Source organism: Vanrija albida (genome assembly GCF_041260175.1).
Source record: "Vanrija albida strain AlHP1 chromosome Unknown contig_5, whole genome shotgun sequence".
Taxonomy (NCBI): Eukaryota; Fungi; Basidiomycota; class Tremellomycetes; order Trichosporonales; family Trichosporonaceae; genus Vanrija; species Vanrija albida.
In genome coordinates, this window is record NW_027191424.1 from 1,527,351 (window position 1) to 1,543,667 (window position 16,317).

General features: G+C 67.0%; 10 protein-coding genes and 1 non-coding gene across 11 annotated transcripts; 6 read left to right on the forward strand and 5 right to left on the reverse strand.

Moving 5' to 3' along the window:
- Positions 1 to 79: 79 nt before the first annotated feature.
- On the reverse strand, positions 80 to 2,569 carry Q8F55_006730 (uncharacterized protein; the record flags this gene model as incomplete). Its single annotated transcript, XM_069355182.1, has 5 exons — positions 80 to 1,449; positions 1,484 to 1,882; positions 1,921 to 2,222; positions 2,263 to 2,270; positions 2,312 to 2,569. The coding sequence occupies 5 exons, from the start codon at positions 2,567 to 2,569 to the stop codon at positions 80 to 82; spliced, it is 2,337 nt and encodes a 778-aa protein (XP_069207253.1).
- A 469-nt stretch (positions 2,570 to 3,038) lies between these two features.
- Q8F55_006731 (uncharacterized protein) lies at positions 3,039 to 3,980 on the forward strand (the record flags this gene model as incomplete). Its single annotated transcript, XM_069355183.1, has 1 exon — positions 3,039 to 3,980. The coding sequence occupies one exon, from the start codon at positions 3,039 to 3,041 to the stop codon at positions 3,978 to 3,980; it is 942 nt and encodes a 313-aa protein (XP_069207254.1).
- A 255-nt stretch (positions 3,981 to 4,235) lies between these two features.
- On the forward strand, positions 4,236 to 4,318 carry Q8F55_006732. The gene has a single exon. It is a non-coding gene; the product is annotated as a tRNA-Ser (tRNA).
- Positions 4,319 to 5,170: 852 nt separating this feature from the next.
- Positions 5,171 to 6,208, reverse strand: Q8F55_006733 (uncharacterized protein; the record flags this gene model as incomplete). Its single annotated transcript, XM_069355184.1, has 2 exons — positions 5,171 to 5,269; positions 5,312 to 6,208. 2 exons carry the CDS (start codon positions 6,206 to 6,208, stop codon positions 5,171 to 5,173), a joined length of 996 nt encoding a protein of 331 aa, XP_069207255.1.
- Positions 6,209 to 6,380: 172 nt separating this feature from the next.
- Q8F55_006734 (uncharacterized protein) lies at positions 6,381 to 7,539 on the forward strand (the record flags this gene model as incomplete). The annotated part of the gene is made up of 4 exons (XM_069355185.1): positions 6,381 to 6,676; positions 6,711 to 7,245; positions 7,279 to 7,362; positions 7,405 to 7,539. The coding sequence occupies 4 exons, from the start codon at positions 6,381 to 6,383 to the stop codon at positions 7,537 to 7,539; spliced, it is 1,050 nt and encodes a 349-aa protein (XP_069207256.1).
- A 232-nt stretch (positions 7,540 to 7,771) lies between these two features.
- Positions 7,772 to 8,027, reverse strand: Q8F55_006735 (uncharacterized protein; the record flags this gene model as incomplete). Its single annotated transcript, XM_069355186.1, has 3 exons — positions 7,772 to 7,812; positions 7,859 to 7,965; positions 8,005 to 8,027. The coding sequence occupies 3 exons, from the start codon at positions 8,025 to 8,027 to the stop codon at positions 7,772 to 7,774; spliced, it is 171 nt and encodes a 56-aa protein (XP_069207257.1).
- Positions 8,028 to 8,439: 412 nt separating this feature from the next.
- On the forward strand, positions 8,440 to 9,709 carry RPL4B (60S ribosomal protein uL4; the record flags this gene model as incomplete). The annotated part of the gene is made up of 2 exons (XM_069355187.1): positions 8,440 to 8,557; positions 8,733 to 9,709. 2 exons carry the CDS (start codon positions 8,440 to 8,442, stop codon positions 9,707 to 9,709), a joined length of 1,095 nt encoding a protein of 364 aa, XP_069207258.1.
- A 351-nt stretch (positions 9,710 to 10,060) lies between these two features.
- Positions 10,061 to 11,358, forward strand: NEP1 (18S rRNA pseudouridine methyltransferase; the record flags this gene model as incomplete). Its single annotated transcript, XM_069355188.1, has 4 exons — positions 10,061 to 10,462; positions 10,575 to 10,875; positions 10,977 to 11,087; positions 11,135 to 11,358. 4 exons carry the CDS (start codon positions 10,061 to 10,063, stop codon positions 11,356 to 11,358), a joined length of 1,038 nt encoding a protein of 345 aa, XP_069207259.1.
- Positions 11,359 to 11,554: 196 nt separating this feature from the next.
- On the reverse strand, positions 11,555 to 13,194 carry YOS9 (Protein OS-9; the record flags this gene model as incomplete). Its single annotated transcript, XM_069355189.1, has 2 exons — positions 11,555 to 12,656; positions 12,692 to 13,194. The coding sequence occupies 2 exons, from the start codon at positions 13,192 to 13,194 to the stop codon at positions 11,555 to 11,557; spliced, it is 1,605 nt and encodes a 534-aa protein (XP_069207260.1).
- Positions 13,195 to 13,590: 396 nt separating this feature from the next.
- PCD1 (8-oxo-dGTP diphosphatase) lies at positions 13,591 to 14,702 on the forward strand (the record flags this gene model as incomplete). The annotated part of the gene is made up of 5 exons (XM_069355190.1): positions 13,591 to 13,655; positions 13,697 to 13,780; positions 13,833 to 13,968; positions 14,004 to 14,024; positions 14,058 to 14,702. 5 exons carry the CDS (start codon positions 13,591 to 13,593, stop codon positions 14,700 to 14,702), a joined length of 951 nt encoding a protein of 316 aa, XP_069207261.1.
- Positions 14,703 to 14,820: 118 nt separating this feature from the next.
- Q8F55_006740 (uncharacterized protein) lies at positions 14,821 to 16,293 on the reverse strand (the record flags this gene model as incomplete). The annotated part of the gene is made up of 6 exons (XM_069355191.1): positions 14,821 to 14,932; positions 15,050 to 15,231; positions 15,387 to 15,481; positions 15,527 to 15,652; positions 15,802 to 16,008; positions 16,107 to 16,293. The coding sequence occupies 6 exons, from the start codon at positions 16,291 to 16,293 to the stop codon at positions 14,821 to 14,823; spliced, it is 909 nt and encodes a 302-aa protein (XP_069207262.1).
- Between the last annotated feature and the right edge of the window lie 24 nt (positions 16,294 to 16,317).

The window sequence follows — 16,317 nt, forward strand, 5'->3', positions numbered from 1 at the left end:
GACTTGTCCGACGCCGCCCAAACCACCCCTGCATCAACAACATGGTACAACTGGTACAACTGCCGCGCCGCTAGGACCCCTAGACCCCGCCCCCCTCCCCCTCCCCCCCGCCCAGCGTCGGGAACATGAAACTCGCCATCGCCGCCTGCTGCGTCGGCGTCAGTGCCGCGTTCCCCGGCCACTCCCTCACGCTCATGTCCCACCCTGGCGGCGGCCGCTCCACCGGCGGCACAACCGACGGGTCACCCAGCAGCCCCGTAAAGTAGCCGTCGGACGGAGTGAACGCCCCGTTGGGGGTCGCGCCCGGCGCGCTGCTCGCCGCCGTGATCATGCGCGGGCCGTCGCCCTCTGCGCCTGGGGGCGGGCCGGGCGGCGGAGGGCCCCCGATGACAATCGTCCCCGGCGGCAGGTCGCGGATCTCGCGCGCCGCCTTCTGCGACGCGACGAGCACGCCGCCCTGCGGCAGGCTGTCGTCCCGCAGCCACGTCACGCCCGTGATCGACGCCTCGGGCAGCCGGTTGAGGATGCCAGGCGTCGGGTTGAGGCCCCGAGGGCCGTCAAACGCAGTCTGCTCGCGGTGCGTCTGCGTAATGTTGTACAGGAGCTCGACGGGGGCGACGGACCGTCGCAGCAGCGGCAGGTGGCCCTCGGGGATGCGCGCGAGCCACCGGTTGACGGCCTCGCGCCGCGCCTTGTCCAGCAGCACCGCGCCGTCCCACTCGCCGCGCCGCGCCCACGTGTGGTACTGGATCATGCACGTGAGCGAGAGGGCGTACGGGCCAAAGAAGAGGATGTCGGCGACCTCCTCCTGCGTCGTGACCCAGTCAATGGCTGTGCGCGAGATGGCGAGGAGGTCGAGCCACGCTGGCACGTCGCAGTTGAGCTCGAAGCGTTGTGGGACGATGAACGACCAGCGCATGACGGGGCGGAAGAGCAGCCACCGGATGCCAGTGTAGAGGAGGTGCAGCAGGCCCGCCTCCTGGCCGGGCCACAGCCCCGTGGCTTTGAGATTCTGGGGCAGGCTGTCCTTCCACTGGTCGAGCGCGTCGCGGACGGCCAGCAGCTGCTCGCTCGTGGCGTTCTTCGCCCCCATGGGCCCGTACATGACGACGATGAGGCGGCCGAGGATGAGGGACAGGACGTAGAGGTGCGCGAAGAAGTCGTCGCCAGGCGTCGACGACGGAATGCCGTCCACAGGGATTAACAGCGTCATGCCCGAGCGCGCGGCGTGCCAGATATCGATAACCCGCGCGCACCGCCATATCCGCGCGTCCGTGCCGCTCGTGGCCCGGTCGATACCAAGGTCGCGTGCATGCCGAATCGCCGCGGTCAGCCGCGACCGCGCGACCTGCGCCGCGGACGCGATGCCCGGCTTGATCGCCAGCTCGTCGACCAGCGACAGCGACAGCAGCACCTGGACATTCTCCCGTGTCGGTATGCTCAGGACATCTGCCGTCAGCTCTCTCCTCCGTCCCCCACCCACCGTTGTCGTCGATCTCGCACTTGACCAGGTGCCGCAGCGCGTCAAACACGACGGGCGGGACAGAGCTCCGCGCGGCGACGACGGCCGCCATGGCGTGCAGGAGCGGGTCGCCGGCCGACGACACCTCGATGCGGGTCACGATCGGGATGAGCGGCGAGACGTGCACGAGGAACTTTTCGACGAGGCGCGACGCGACCTCGCTCCACGAATCAGACCGCAGCGCCTCGAGCACGGCGGGCGGCGTGTCGACCGAGCTCGAGGTCGAGACGTCGATCCACCCATCCCCTGAGCCCTCGGGAAACGCGCGCATCGCCAGCCCGCCCGAGCGGTCAAACTCGTCGAGCGCGCGCAGCGGCACCGTCGGCATCGAGTGCAGGATGTACGAGATTGCCGTCTGGCCTGGGGGTCGGTCAGCTGGGGTCCAGCAGCTCGCCTACCTTCGCGGTGCACGTGCGCCTTGTGGCCCCCGGCGCGCGAGCCGCCCGGCGACATGGACGAGAATAGGTCAGACGGGGATAGGCCAAACGGCATCTTGGGCCCGTCTGGCGTCTCTTCCCGCAGCTCATCGTCCTCGCGCTCGTAGTGCGCCGGCCCGCTGCTGCCCGGCGCGGCCTCGAGCCCCAGCCCGCGCCGCACCCGCTTGGTACGCGACGCCGTGAGGGGCAGGTCGAAGGTGCACGCAATCTGCGCGCCGTGGCACGACTGGCACGCGTCGCGCGTCGAGTCGACCGGCACGCACCTGTGGTCAGTTGACGTCAGGCCTGCTGCGCTGGGCTCACTTGATTTTCTGCGACGTCAGCGCTGCGCGCGCACACGCACGCGACCCACCTTCAATCGGCACCGGTCACACGCTTGCAAGTTCTTGCTGCGCTGGGGCTCGCGCGGCCGCTTGCCGCCGCTGCCGTCGGCGCGCGCGGCCTCGGGAGAGCGCGTCGGGCTGCCCGGCGGCCGCGCGCCCGCGCTCCCCCCGGCTCGGCTGGGGGAGGCGTCGTGCGGCTGGACGCTGACGCCGGCGGCGGCAGCGACGGCAGGGAGACGCGACGGCCCGGCGCTGGCGCTGGCGAGGCTGGGATCTGGCTCGTCCATGGCTGGCTGGCTGCTGCCGTGGGTCGCTTGTGGGTGTTGTTCTAACGAGTCGGGACGGGTGGGCGACTTTTCCGGCGCGCAATCGCCATTGGGATAGCGAGATCGGGACCGAGGTGGAGGTAGTAGGCGCGCGCGGGATTGCAGGCCTAGTTCGGTTATCCGTGCCTTGGGCCGTCATTGAGTGGCGTGTGCCGGACGAGCCGACGATACGCGTCACTGAGGCTCTGCAAATGCCGGTCCATCCATCATCAGTTCGGCAACACGGCACCCACGCGTCGAGCTTGCAAAGCACAACCCGTGATGATGTACATGTCCGGCATCCTCGCTTGAGCAGAACACTCTGTCTGCATATAACGGCGCCGACGACGACCGTGCTCACCTCATCAGCTCAACTGACAACACAACCAACCCAGCACACCCACACTCTCCCTTCGTGGCGATCACCCGACCACCACCACAACCCACAACAATGACCAACCCACCCGGACCCGGCTTCGAGCCCCACTTCTCCTACTCGTTCAAGTCGTTCGTCCCCGGCTGGCAGGCGAGCTCGAGCGGCGCAGCAGGCGCTGCCGGTGCTTCCTCCGGCGCCGCCAGTGCCGCCTCGGCCGCTGCCGGCGCCGGTGGCGGCGGCTTCCCGCCCCACGGCCCCCACGGCCCCCACTACCACAACTACTACGGCGGCCGGTACTACCGCCCGCGGCGGTTCGGCTTCGCGCGCCGCTTCGTGTGGTTCGGCCTCGGCGCCATGGCGGCCACCTGGTGGATCCACCACAAGACGCACTTTGACGAGCGCAGGAAGCTCTGGCACCAGGAGATGCGCGAGCGCCAGGCCGCCATGGCCAACGCGCCCGCCTTCCCAGAGTCGCAGCCGCCATACCGGTACGACTGGACGAGCCACCGTCCCGCGTTCCCGTGCTCTGAGCGCGCGCCGGCCGCGCCGGCGACTGCCCCTGCGGCCGCCATCCCGACCGAGTTCCCCAAGCCCGCCGAGGCGCCCGCCACCCCCGTCGCCGAGCCCGTCGTCGCCGCCGTCCCCGCGCCCGCACCCTCGCCCGCAACAGAAGAAAGGCAGCGCCGCTCCTGGGGCTGGCGTGCCCGCCGGCGCGAGCAGGCCGAGCGGGAGAAGACCGAGCGCGACGCCGCCACCGCTGCTGCCGCCGCCACCCCCGCCGCCCCCGTGAGCCCCGAGGACGAGATGGCGCGCATCCGCGAGTCGGTCGAGCGCCTGTGGGAAGAGCGTGTGCGCGAAGGCCGTGAGGTCCAGTCGCGTGCCGAGGAGCGCGCGCGCGAGTTTGCGCGCGAGAAGCTCGACCGCCTCAGCTCGACCCTCGACCGCCTCCGCGAGACGCTGGCCGAGCAGGACGCCAAGGCTGCGTCTGAGAAGCCGCGTGACAGGCGCATGGTGTAGTGGACGTAGACTGTAGACTAGAATGTATCGGTTCCATTGCTACTGTTGGCTGCTGGTGTTGGAGAGTGCGTGTGAAGCCTTGAAGCCTGAGGGAGGAAGGGATGCTGGCTCGATGGCAGTCCGAGCGGCACGTGGCTGGCCGCTGAAGTGAAAGTGAAAATTTTCCGAAACAGAAAAGGCGCGATAGGACAGTGGTAAACTCACAGCTTGGCCAATTTGGCTCCGCTTGAGAGCCGCTGTTCGATTCGCAGTCAAGGCGCGGTGACCGAGTGGCCTAAGGTGGCACCTTGCTAAGGTGTTGTGCATTGCACGCGAGAGTTCGAATCTCTTCCGCGTCGGTATAGTTTTTGCTAATTAAGCTGTCGGGTGATTAGGTTTTTAGCAGGTGGCACTTGTCAAGGCTGGCGTGCTGGTCGACCGTTGTTCGTCGCATCGTGCGATGGCTGCACAAGGAGCACGCACCTCGGCGCTAGCTCGTATTATCTTTGAGTATCCCGTCTCTTGTTCGTGGGCTACAGGCAGTCCGGGCTGTTGCGCGACAGACATCGTTGGTGGCGCGCGCTCTGCCGTGTCTGTGTCCAATGTGTCACCGCCGACATGCAGCTAGCTCCCATGCCCGTCCCTCTCTGCCCGTTTCTTGCTCCCCTGGACCCTTGCTTTCATCTCCCAGCCTCGGGGGGGGGAGGAGGCATCGAGCGAGGCAGTGGTGGCGCTAGCATATGACGGCCAGCCCTTACGGTCACGTCACTCGTGGTGATGGCGAGGGACCTTGTCCCCTGCACGTCTTCGTCCCTTCCCGGCGTCACGTATCGAGGCCGGTGTTTCCTCTGGTGCAGAAAAAGGCCAGCGCGACGGGGCGGGTACCGGGGTGCAGCAACGACGGACCGGGTACCTACTCGCAGTTCTGCTATCGCCTCGGCACGCTCCTTGCACCTCGGTCCGCTCCGAGGACTGGCAGCGGACACGGACTTGGACTGGGAGAGAAGACCCCACTGTCGCGGCGGGTTCGGGGACACGGCGAGTCGGGGGTGGCAAGCTGGCCGGTGACTTCGCTGCGACCACGCGGTGGCGTCGCCTTCCAACATCAACGATACGACTTTACGGCGGCGCCCTCTGAGCACAATGTCCCAGCGCAGCCCGCACATACACCACCCCGGCACGCAAATAAGAGTACATGACACCCACACCAGCTACACCAGGCCCGCGCGCACCATCACGATCCCAAAGTCCTCAAACGTCAGCCCGCGCCCCTCGTGCTGGCTCGAGAAGAGCTGCACCATGTCGGTTATCTGCCCTGTCAGCACAACTGCCCTCCACAAACCCCCTCTCACCTCTTCGTCCGACCACATCTCGCCCATCTCACGCGCCCAGCGCTTGACCTCGTCCCTGCCGAGGATGCCTGACCCGGGACCGCTCGCATCCGGCTTGAGCATCGCCCAGATGTCGCGCGCCAGCTCGCGCTGGTGGGGATTGAGCTTGATGCGCGTGACCTCGAGCTGCGCGTTGGCGCTCTTGCGCGTCCGCCGCGCCGGCTTGGGCCGGGCGCCGTACTCGTCGTCGTCGTCGGCCTCGCTCGGCGGCTCGCTCAGCTCGCTCGGCTCGAACCCGTCCGAGCTGGCGTCGTCGCTCGACACCGGCGCCGTGTCGACGTCCATCGCCTCCTCCTCGGGCTCCATGAGCGCCGCGCACACCGCGCGAAAGTCCTTGAGCCCGACGGCAGGGTCGGCCTCCTCGCCCGGCTGCGCGTCCCATCCCGACGCGGAGGCGCGGAACACGGCCAGCACGTCGTCGTCGGCCGGGAGGGAGAGGGAGGAAAGCAGCACGGGGACGAGGCGGAGCGGGACTTGCTCGCCGCTGTCTGCTGGCGTTGCTGGCATCGTGGACGGGCCGCTGTCGTCGGGCAGGAAGCCGCCGGCGTCGCCATCATCAGCGACGAAGCCCCCGCCGTCGTCTGGTAGGAATCCGCCGGCATCGTCCACGAACCCTCCTCCGTCGTCAGGCAGAAAGCCTCCCCCGTCATCGACGAACCCGCCCTCGTCGACGAACCCGCCGCCGTCGATCCTGGAGGTCGATGCCGAGGCGGATGCCGAGCGCGAGGTATCGAGTTTTCGCCGCTTCGCCCGCCGCCCGCCCGACAACCTCAGCCCGCGGTTGAACGCCCTGTCGACTGCGCGCCGCTGCCTCTCGGACAGCGCGAGGAACTCGGGGTCGGCGTCGGGTGTTGCCATTGTTGTGGATGAGTGAGTGTGTGGGTGGAGGAGAGTTCGGCGAGAGTTCGAGCTGACTGGACTGGTGGTCGACCTCCACTTTGAGCTCGGGTTCTGGATCTGCCCCCGGCCCATACGTCACAACAGACAGCACTGGCAATGTTGTCGTCCGACCATCGCCCTATCCCCCACCATGTCCCTCCTCGACGTCGGCGGCCAGTGCTACGCATGCACGCTGATCGACTTCCTCCCCTTCACGTGCCCGTCGTGCACGCACGTGTTCTGCGCCAACCACATCCACGGGCACGGGTGTGTGTCGCCCGACGCGCCGGCTGGGCCGAGCGTCAAGCGGCGGCGCGGGGTGTGCGCGCGGGGCGGGTGCGAGAACGAGACGATCGAGTCGATCGGGGGGCTCGAGGAGGGCCTGGACGGGGTTGGCATCGCGCGCGAGGTGCGCTGCGCGGGGTGCGCGGACGCGTTTTGCATCAGGTGGGTGATGGCGGGCGTGGCGAGCTGACGAAAGCCACCGGTCGCAGGACGCGCACGCCTGCCCTGCCCCGAGGTTCTACGACGCACGCCACGATGCCACGATTGCCAGGAGGGAGAAGGCCAAGGAGCTCCTGGCGAAGAACTTTCCCCAGCAGGCGGCGAAGGAGCGCCTGACGATGCCGAAGCAGGTCGACCGCACGCGAAGCTCGAAGCTAGAGGAGTCGAAGCCTGTACCAGATACAAGAGCAGCGGCTACGGAAACACAAGTACAGGCTACGCCACCTGCAGCAGCTGCACCGTCCACACCAGCAGCACCCCGCCCAGCAGGACCCGAGGACAAGCTGTTCAAAGCACACCTCATGACAATTCGCTCCCTCGCCAAGCCCCTTGAGCCGCGCTTCGCCTCGGTCAGCCGGGACGAGAGCGTCGCGATCGAGTGGGTGGTCGATGAGTCTGGGAGCAAGCTGCGGTCGTGGGCCGAGCAGCCAGCGGGCAAGTACAACCCCAAGGCGGCTGGCCTCGCGCTCGCCGGCCCACCAGCGAAGCCAACCCGCGCCTGGGTCCCTCTCGTGCGTCGATACCCTCGCGTGTGCTGACAGCAGTCCACGCCGATCGGCAAGCTTTTCGACAGCCTCGTCGCGCAGGGTAAAGTGGCGCGACCCAAGGATGCCGCCGATGCCAAGCAGGTGAGCTAGCTGCCTCATTTTGGCCGCCGAGCTGACGTCCAGGCCGTGTCTCTCCTGAAGGTGTCCACCCAGCCGGTGTCCTCCCGGGAACCCGTCGTGCTCGACCTTTCGCAGGCGGTCGAAGGCCAGATATCGTCTGGCGACGTCCTTGTTCTTGTCCGGGGCTGGAACGCGTAGAAGTCGGGTTACCGGGCGGCGTCGATGTTGTCCACCTCCCTCCCCTTCGCCACGCCCACAACCACCATAGATCAGTAGATCAGTAGCATGCCACCGAGCACCCCCATGCCGTCGAGCGCACCAGCCTCGGCTTCCTCGCTGCCACGGGCTCTGCCTCCTCGCTGCCGTCCATCGCCAAAGCGTGCCAGAGTTGAGGGGTATACATGCTTGGGTATCGACGCCGCGCGGCGCACTACTTGATCTTTGCTTCGGTGAAGAGGACGTGGCGCTTCACTAAGCGGGGATCAGCAAAGCCCACGGCCACACCAGCCGCACTCACCAACGGGGTCGTACTTCATCATGGCGAGCTTCTCGCCGATTCGTGTCCGCGTCGTGGTGTAGAAGAAGCCGGTGAGCGCGGTGGACACGAGGCGCACGAGGATGCGCCTGGCCGGTTAGCGAGCTTCGCAAGGTCCTCCAACCCACCTCTGCTTGGACTTTGGCGCCATTGCTGTTGCTGCTGTCGGTTGAGTCTGAGCAAGTCGTCGAGTTGTGCCCCGGTAATCTCATCTTGCATCCTGCTGCTGCACCTCCTCGAGATCATCCGACTTTCTCTGCTTCCGTAATCCCACGTGGCAATGTAAATAGGCCCCCCGGTTGGCGGCAAAATGCCCAAACTCCGCTCCCGTGGCGCAAAATGTCACCAGCCAGGAAGTCGATGGCCTGCAGGCTGGCTGTGCTCGCACCAGTCGCCCGCCCAGTCCACCGCCGTCGCCTGCTTGCTCCCCTGCCACCCCCCGCTGGCAGCGTTTTCGACACTCGAGTTCACCACCTCGACCCCTTTCTCCAGCCCTCAAAAACATCAACGTGAGCATCAACGACAACGCCGACGTTCAGCCCGTACTGACCCACGCAAAGAAAATGGCCGCCCGCCCGACTGTTACCGTCTTCTCCGCCGCTGGCGAGGCCTCCGGCTCGGTTGTCCTCCCCGCCGTCTTCACGGCCCCCATCCGTATCGACGTTGTCCAGCAGGTCCACAGTGAGTAGTAGCGACGGCGAGCGCGAGCAGCATTGGGACAGGCGGCGTAGAGGGGAGCTAGAGTCGTGTCCCGGGACGAAGAGTAGAAGATTCTACGCCGGATCGCGACACTGCCAACTTTTGCTGCTCGCCAGACCAAACCTGCAACATTGAACAAACCTGACACCCACTCCAGAGTCGATCGCCAAGAACCGTCGCCAGGCTTACGCCGTCGCCGAGAACGCCGGCCACCAGACGTCGGCTGAGTCGTGGGGTACCGGTCGTGCCGTTGCCCGTATCCCCCGTGTTGGCGGTGGTGGTACCCAGCGCTCCGGCCAGGCCGCCTTCGGCAACATGTGCCGTGGCGGTCGTATGTTCGCCCCCACCAAGACGTGGCGCAAGTGGCACGTCAAGGTGAACCAGAACCAGCGCCGCTACGCCGTCGCCTCGGCTCTTGCCGCCTCGGCCGTCCCCTCGCTCGTTCTCGCTCGCGGCCACCGCATCGAGCAGATCCAGGAGGTCCCCCTTGTTGTCTCGTCGTCGATCGAGTCGACCAACAAGACCAAGGCCGCCGTTGAGCTCCTCAAGACCCTCGCCGCCTACCCCGACATTGTCAAGGTCTCGAACTCGCGCAAGATCCGCGCTGGCAAGGGCAAGCTCCGCAACCGCCGCCACCGCCAGCGCCGCGGTCCCCTTGTCGTCTACGGCAAGGACGAGGGCCTCGTCCGCGCTCTCCGCAACATCCCCGGTGTCGAGACCTCGCCCGTTGACGCCCTCAACCTCCTCCAGCTCGCCCCCGGTGGCCACGTCGGCCGCTTCGTCATCTGGACCGAGGACGCCATCAAGCAGCTCGACACCATCTACGAGAACAAGTCGGGCTTCACCCTCCCCCAGGCCAAGATCACCAACACCGACGTCACCCGTCTCATCAACTCGGACGAGATCCAGTCGGTTGTCCGCGCCGCTGGCCAGCCCACCCAGAAGCGCCCCTTCACCCAGAAGAAGAACCCCCTCCGCAACAAGGCTGTTCTCTTCCGCCTCAACCCCTACGCCAAGACCCTCCGCCGCCAGGAGCTCCTCCGCCAGGAGCGCAAGGCCGCCGGCAAGACCAAGAAGACTGCTTCGACTGGCCGCGCCGGCGAGGAGTTCCTCTCGACCCTCCTCGCTGCCTAAGCGTAGGGTTGTCTGTGTTGTGTATAGGTGTTTGGGATGAATCTCTAGCTCCTGATTGTACACCAAGTTGCGAGCGGCGTTACAGAGGACTAACGTGTGCTGCATGGAGCGCCGCCATGTCTTGGTTTGTACAGCTATTGTGTCTCAGATTTGTGGTACGGGCTTGCCGGCGCCGAGCGCCAAGATCGAGCAGAGTCGCAGTATAGTGCGACTTGAAATTTCTTAGTGACAAAGTTTGCCTCCGTCATTGCAGTCGCCTGTCCGTCGAATTGTTGGTCGGCCACTCGTCCACCCAACTTTAGTCACAAGTCGGCAGACAGACATTGACCACTTACACCACTTCTCCACACCATGTCGTCGTCAAAGCGCTCGCCCAGCCCGCCCAAGCGGCGCGCGTCCAACCCGCTGTCGCCGACCGACGTGCCGCCAAAGACGTCCAAGATGTCGGCCGAGGCGCCCGTCTTCCAGCCGCGCGCCGCCGGCGCAGCGTTCGACCCCAAGATCGACGACGAGGACCCCGCCGTCGCGGCGAGCAGCTCTGGCCCGTCGGGCGAGGGCAGCCGCGCGCACGAGCTCGCGCCCGAGGTCCGCTCGCAGCTCGCCGCCGCAGTGTCGGCGTCCCGCATCACACGCCCGCTGCCCAACTCGCGCCGCGCGGCCCCAGCCGCCAACTTTGTCCCCACTGCCGCGACCGTGCCCAAGACGGGTGATGAGAAGGAGAACCGCCGCCGTTTGATCGTTGTGCTGTCGCAGGTGAGTTGCTGCGCGGGGCGAGGGGCCGGTGGGCTGGCCTGGCGGCGTCGCCTGCGCCTGCCACCGCTTCTCGCCATCCCATCCCCGTCACACGACTAACGCCCGCCCCCAGGCATGCCTCGAGGCCTACCGCGTCTCGGCGGGCAGCGGAGGAAAGAACTCGTCGGGCAAGGAGGCAAAGTACGCCCTGCTCAACTGCGACGACCACCAGGGCATTCTCGCGAGGACCGGCCGCGACATTGCCGACGCCCGACCCGACATTACGCACCAGTGTCTGCTCACGCTGCTCGACTCGCCGCTCAACAAGGCGGGCTTGCTCCAGGTGTATATCCACACGGCAAAGGGCGTGCTCATCGAGGTCAACCCCTCGGTCAGGATACCACGAACGTTCAAGCGCTTCTCGGGTCTGATGGGTGAGTGTGGCTTTGTCGTCGGCCGCTCGCCGCTCGCCCCGTCTGTGCGATGCCGCCGCGAGTTGCCGGCACAATGGCCATGGCCGCCGCTGACAGCCCAGTTCAACTGCTCCACAAGCTGTCGATCCGCGGTGTCAACGGATCAGAGAAGCTCCTCCGCGTCATCAAGAACCCCATCACGGACCACTTCCCCACCAACACGATCAAGCTCAGTGAGTCGCTCAAGAGGTGCCCCGCGCCACCGTGCTCACCCCCCCAGCTCTCTCGGGTGACGCGCCCACCATCCGCCTGTCCCAGTTCCTCCCCACCCTCCCCGAGACGCACTCGGTCGCCGTGTTCGTCGGCGCCATGGCCCGCGGCCCAGACAACTTTGCCGACGCCTACGTCGACCAGAAGATCTCGATCAGCGACTACTCGCTCTCGGCATCGGTCGCGTGCGGCAAGTTCTGCTGCGCCATGGAGGAGTTGTGGGACATTGTGTAACGCGCCTACCAGCCCACCCGCCCTCAGTCCAACGTCTAGAACCTGTCCCGTCTCATTGTCATGTTTCCATTCTCCACACACCACATCTCGCTTGCCTCATCGCTAGCCCAATCACCAGACTCTCATACTCTTGCGTCAACCGCCTGCCCGGAAAAACAAACCGTCCCCTGTGCATGCATTCTAGCTGTCATTGTGTCTATAGTTCGTCGCGAGGGGGTGCGTCTGGCGCGGCCAGAGTCTCGTCGTGTCGTGGAGGTGCGGGCTTGTTGTCGCCCTGGGCCGGAGCGTCATCCTCCTCGTCCAGTTCGGCCTGGATGAGCTGCTGGACGAGCTTGAGTGTTTTTTGCCATTCGGCCTTGTCGGCGTCCGGGGCGAGGAGCTTCTCGGCGACCTGGCCGAGGTCTGGCCTCTTGGGCTTGGGCTCGTTGCGTCCCGTGTCGATGAGGAGTGGCGGCTTTGCGTCTTCGTCGACCTCGACCTCGACCGCGCCCGTCGCGACCACCTCCTCGTCCTCCTCCTTGTCATCCTCCTTGTCGTCGTCTGTCAGGCCAAACGATGCCCCCAGCACCTTCTCCAGCTGGCGGATCGTCTCCTTGTCAATCTTGCCGAGGAGGAGCGTGGCGTCGGCCTCGCCCTGCTCCTGCTTCTCCTTCGCCCTGGTCCTGTCCACGAGCACGTCAATCTCCTCTCTCGGCCGGTCGGGCAGCCGGGGCGCGTCGACGCCCCACGTCTTTTCCTCGCCCGCGACGCCAGCGTCCAGCCAGTCGTCCATCTCCTCGTCCGACACGACCTGACGACAGCGGATGGGCGCGGGCACAATGTGGTCGCTCGACGACGGGCGGAAGCCAGGCAGCGAGCACAGGTTGGGCGAGTGAATCACCACGACGTACTGGCACGTCGTGATCTCCTTGACCATGTACAGCACGTCGGTCGACGTCATGCTGCAGTGCACCTGCACCTCGACCTCGCGCGGCCTGCCCGTCTTGTCGCACCTCGTGCCGTCGGTCCACCGCTGCTTGAGGTAGCGCGACGCCGGGCCGACGCCGAAGGTCGACACCTGCTCGGCGGGCGTCTCGACTGGGCCCTGGGCAACAGGTCCGACCTCGCCCTTGGGTGCGGCGCCGCGCCGCTGCTGGCCCGGAGGCAGCGCAGCCTTGCCCTTCTTGCTGGTGGGGTACGCCTGGCCGAGGAGGTACGCGTCGAACGCTGGGTCCTCTTCTGGGTCAGCACCGGCGATGTGCGGGTGCTGATCGTGCTGGAGGGCGCGGAACTGGCGGAGGTGCGAGTTATGGCAGTAGCTGGGGGTTAGCAGCGCCTTGGCAGCGGCACTTACGAGTAGGTGAACCAGGCATGGCGGAGGTACAGGCACTTGCCGTCGAGGTGGTTGAGGGCCTGCCACGAGGCGGCGGGGTCGGGCTCTGGCTCGTCGTTCTCGTACCGCTCGTTGTCATCGCGCTGGCTCTCGGTCACGTTGAGGGACGGCATCGCGCAGAGGTAGGTCGCGATGTTGTCTGTCCCCGGGGGCGTGTAGTGGAGGGGCATGAAGGAGACGGTCGTGGGCGGGTCGAACGACACGTTCTCGCCGCCGCTGTCGCTGCCTTCGGCATCAGCGCCGTCGAGCGCGCGGCTCTGCGGCCGCAGCTCGAGCCAGTCGTCGTCGTGCGCGAGGCCCGTCTGGCGCACCCTCGACGCGTCGCTCTGCGCGATCGGCTCGGGCAGGAAGTGTACCTCGTATTTCGGGAACGCGGCGAGGTCCTGCAGCCCGCTGTGGGTCGCGCGGGTCGTGCGCGCCGACAGCGCGGCGACGCCGAGCAGGTAGATTGCGAGGTGGGACATGGGGGGGGGGTGGGTGGGGAGGAGGCGGGGAGATGACGAGATGGAAAGTGGCCACGTCAAGGGTCGTTGGTGTGGTGGAGGTGGGGTTGGGTGGTGTTTTGGGTGCTGGGTGGCGGAGGGCGGAGGGGCAGCGGACACGGTCAACACTGTGCACTGTGCATCGGGGCAGAGTGCTTGCTGCTGGGTCAAGCAGTGGCCTGGTAACCAATCTCTCGTGCATGCTGTAGATGACCGCAGCAGCGAGCCCCCGCCCGTGTGCACCTCGCCACCACCCACCGCCACCCACCCCGCCCTCGTCATCCGCCATCGGTCACGGCCGCGCCTACCCGGCCACCCGCGAGCCAGCCGGCTACTTGACGCGCAGGCAACAACAACTCCCTCTCCGTCGCCCACACCATGTCGCCGCGCAACCCCACGCCGCTGCAGTCCCTGCTGCTGCCGCTCAAACCGGCGTCGCTGCAGTGCGTCTGCTGCCCGCCCCCCACCCGCTGACAAGCGCCAGATGCCTGCACCGGTTCATAGAGTACAAGCGCACGCCGCTCGCGCACCCCGTGCCCAAGCGGCGGACGGCGGCCGTCGCCATCATGTACGCGGCGCCGTGGGGGGCTCGCTGCTTGCTGCTTGCTGACGCGCGCCAGCCTGTTCGTAGGGCGCAAGGGCGACCTGTACGTGCTCCTCTCTACGCGCTCGGGCGAGCTGCGCACGTACGCGCACGACACGGCGCTCCCGGGCGGCAAGTACGAGGACGGGGACGAGGACGAGGAGGGGACTGCGGTGGGTCGCGGGGGTGGGCCAGGCTGACGTCGCAGCGGAGAGAAGCCTACGAGGAGGTAAGCTGGCGTAACTACCCACTCTGACGGCAGATCGGCCTCCCGATCGACAAGGACAGAGTGCGCTGCCTCACCCTGCTCGACCCGTTCATCGCGGGCAACCAGCTGCTCGTGACGCCCGTCGTCTTCCTCGTCACCGACAACACGATCAACCCCGTGCTCAACCCGGACGAGGTGAAAGCCCTGTTCAGCATGCCGCTCGCGGCGTTCCTGCACGACCGGCCGGCCGACATCCCCGGCTGGAACTTTGGCCTGAGCGAGCGCGTCACCCCCGCGCCGTTGGGCTCCGTGCCGCCGCCCGAGCGGCCGCCCTACACCGACAACGAGGACGGCGGCGTCGGCGGAAGAGAGGGGCGGTACTACCAGTACCGCGACGTCAACTGGGGCGGCGGCATGGTGCGCATGCACCGCTTCTTGACTGGGCGGGAGGGGGGCGGGGTGAAGCCGGTGTACGGGCTCACCGCGGCGATTCTGCTGCACGCCGCCATGGTAGGGTACGGCGAGGCACCTAGCTTCCCCGCCGCCGCACCGGGCCAGAAGACGATGCACCAGCGCATCGCGTGGATGATGAAGCGCGGCGGCGCGTTACCCCGCGCTGCCGAGGCCGACGGCCTGCTCGACGCGTGGCTCAAAGAGGACGACGGGGGCGGAGTCGACGAGACAAAGGCGAGGTTGTAGCAGCAGTAATGTATCGTTGTATCTCCACCCACCCGCCCTGGTCAAGAGTTCATAACGAGATACAAAACCTAGTGCAAGACAATCTACAACACGCTGGCTGGCTGGCGCCAGGCCCCTCTCAAACGGCACGCTCCGCAGCCGGGTTGGGCCGCGATGTTGGCGCGCCGAGTGCCTCGGTGACGCCGCTGCTCTGCAGGAACTGGGCCCACTTTGGCTCGACAAAGAGCGCGCTGCGGGGGTTAGCCGAGTCACGACGATACTGGTTGGTGCGGCGCGCCAGTCCGCCCGACGGCCCGGCCGGCTCGACGGCACGGCACCGGCGCGCCACCAACCCACGCCCGACTCACTGAGCATCGGCAATCCGCTCGCCGTCGAGCGTCTCCATCGTGCCGCTCACGCGGATCTTGCGGCCGTTCTTGTCGTCGAGCTTGGTGCGCACGACAACAAACTGGTCGGCCATGCAGGGCGAGCGGTAGTTGAGCGTCAGAGTGGCCGTGACGCCGATGTGTGTGTCAATGTTCATGAGCGCCTGTGTGTGTCAGTGGCTGCGGGTTGCGGGCTGGCTGCAGTAGGCGGTGGTAGCGATGGATGCCGAGAGTGGGGGCGGCGTCGGCAGTGGCAGATTTCCGTGCGGCTGCCGCCCGCGCGTTTTCCGGCTCCACACCAGACCACACTGCAACTCACATTGCGTGCCAGGCTCTCATCGAAGACGGTCGCGATGAGGCCGCCGTGGATGATGCCGTCGTGTCCGCAGAGCGCGCGTCCGAGGTGGACGATCACTGGGGTGTCAGCTGTGGGTGTTTACCGCATTCCTAGCTACTCACAAACAGCCTCAGTCTCGTCGTTCTTGGCAAAGGCAAGGGGAGGGATGGCCAGCTTGCCGGGGCCGCGGAGCGAGCCGGCGGTGAGCGAGTTGTGGACCTTCTGGGGGTCGAAGCGCTCGTAGGGGCCTGGGGAGATCAGCGGCTGCGTTGTGGGGTCGGCGAAGCCAGCGCGAAGGCCTGGCCTCAGCGCTGGCTCCTCTGGCGTCGGCACGAAGCCGCCGCCAGCGCCACTCGCGGCTGACGCGGCTCGCGGCTCGCGGCCGCTTGCTACTCACGCGCCTCGTACCAGTCCTTCTTGGTACGCATCTCGGCGACGACAAACAGGTCCTGGAGCTCGCGCTCAACGTCCTCGGTCAGCGCCTTGCCGTGCTTGCTGTCCTTGTCGGGCGGCGGGGGCGAGTAGCGGGGCGAGAGGAGGAGGACGACGTTGGGGGGTGCGACCGCGCCGGCAAAGTACGCGACCGGGACGGCGAGGAGGACGGCTGGGGGGTGTCAGTGGGTGTTCTCCTTCCTTCGCTCCGTGCTCGCCGGCTCCGACAGCCGCGAACCAGCGAGCCAGCGACCCGCCCAGCCTACTCACCCAGCCTGATGCCCCAGCGCCGGCCAGCGCCCGAGCTCTTGGGCTTGGCCGCGCCGGCAAAGGACGGCGCGGGCTGCGCGACGGCGTCGGCGAGCGCGCGGGTCGTGGATGAGAAGGCGCGGCGGGGCGCGACGGGCGTCAGGCGCGGCGCGGCGCGGAGGGCGGGGAGTGCGAGGCGGAGTGCCATTGTGTAGGGGTGGCTCTAATTCTA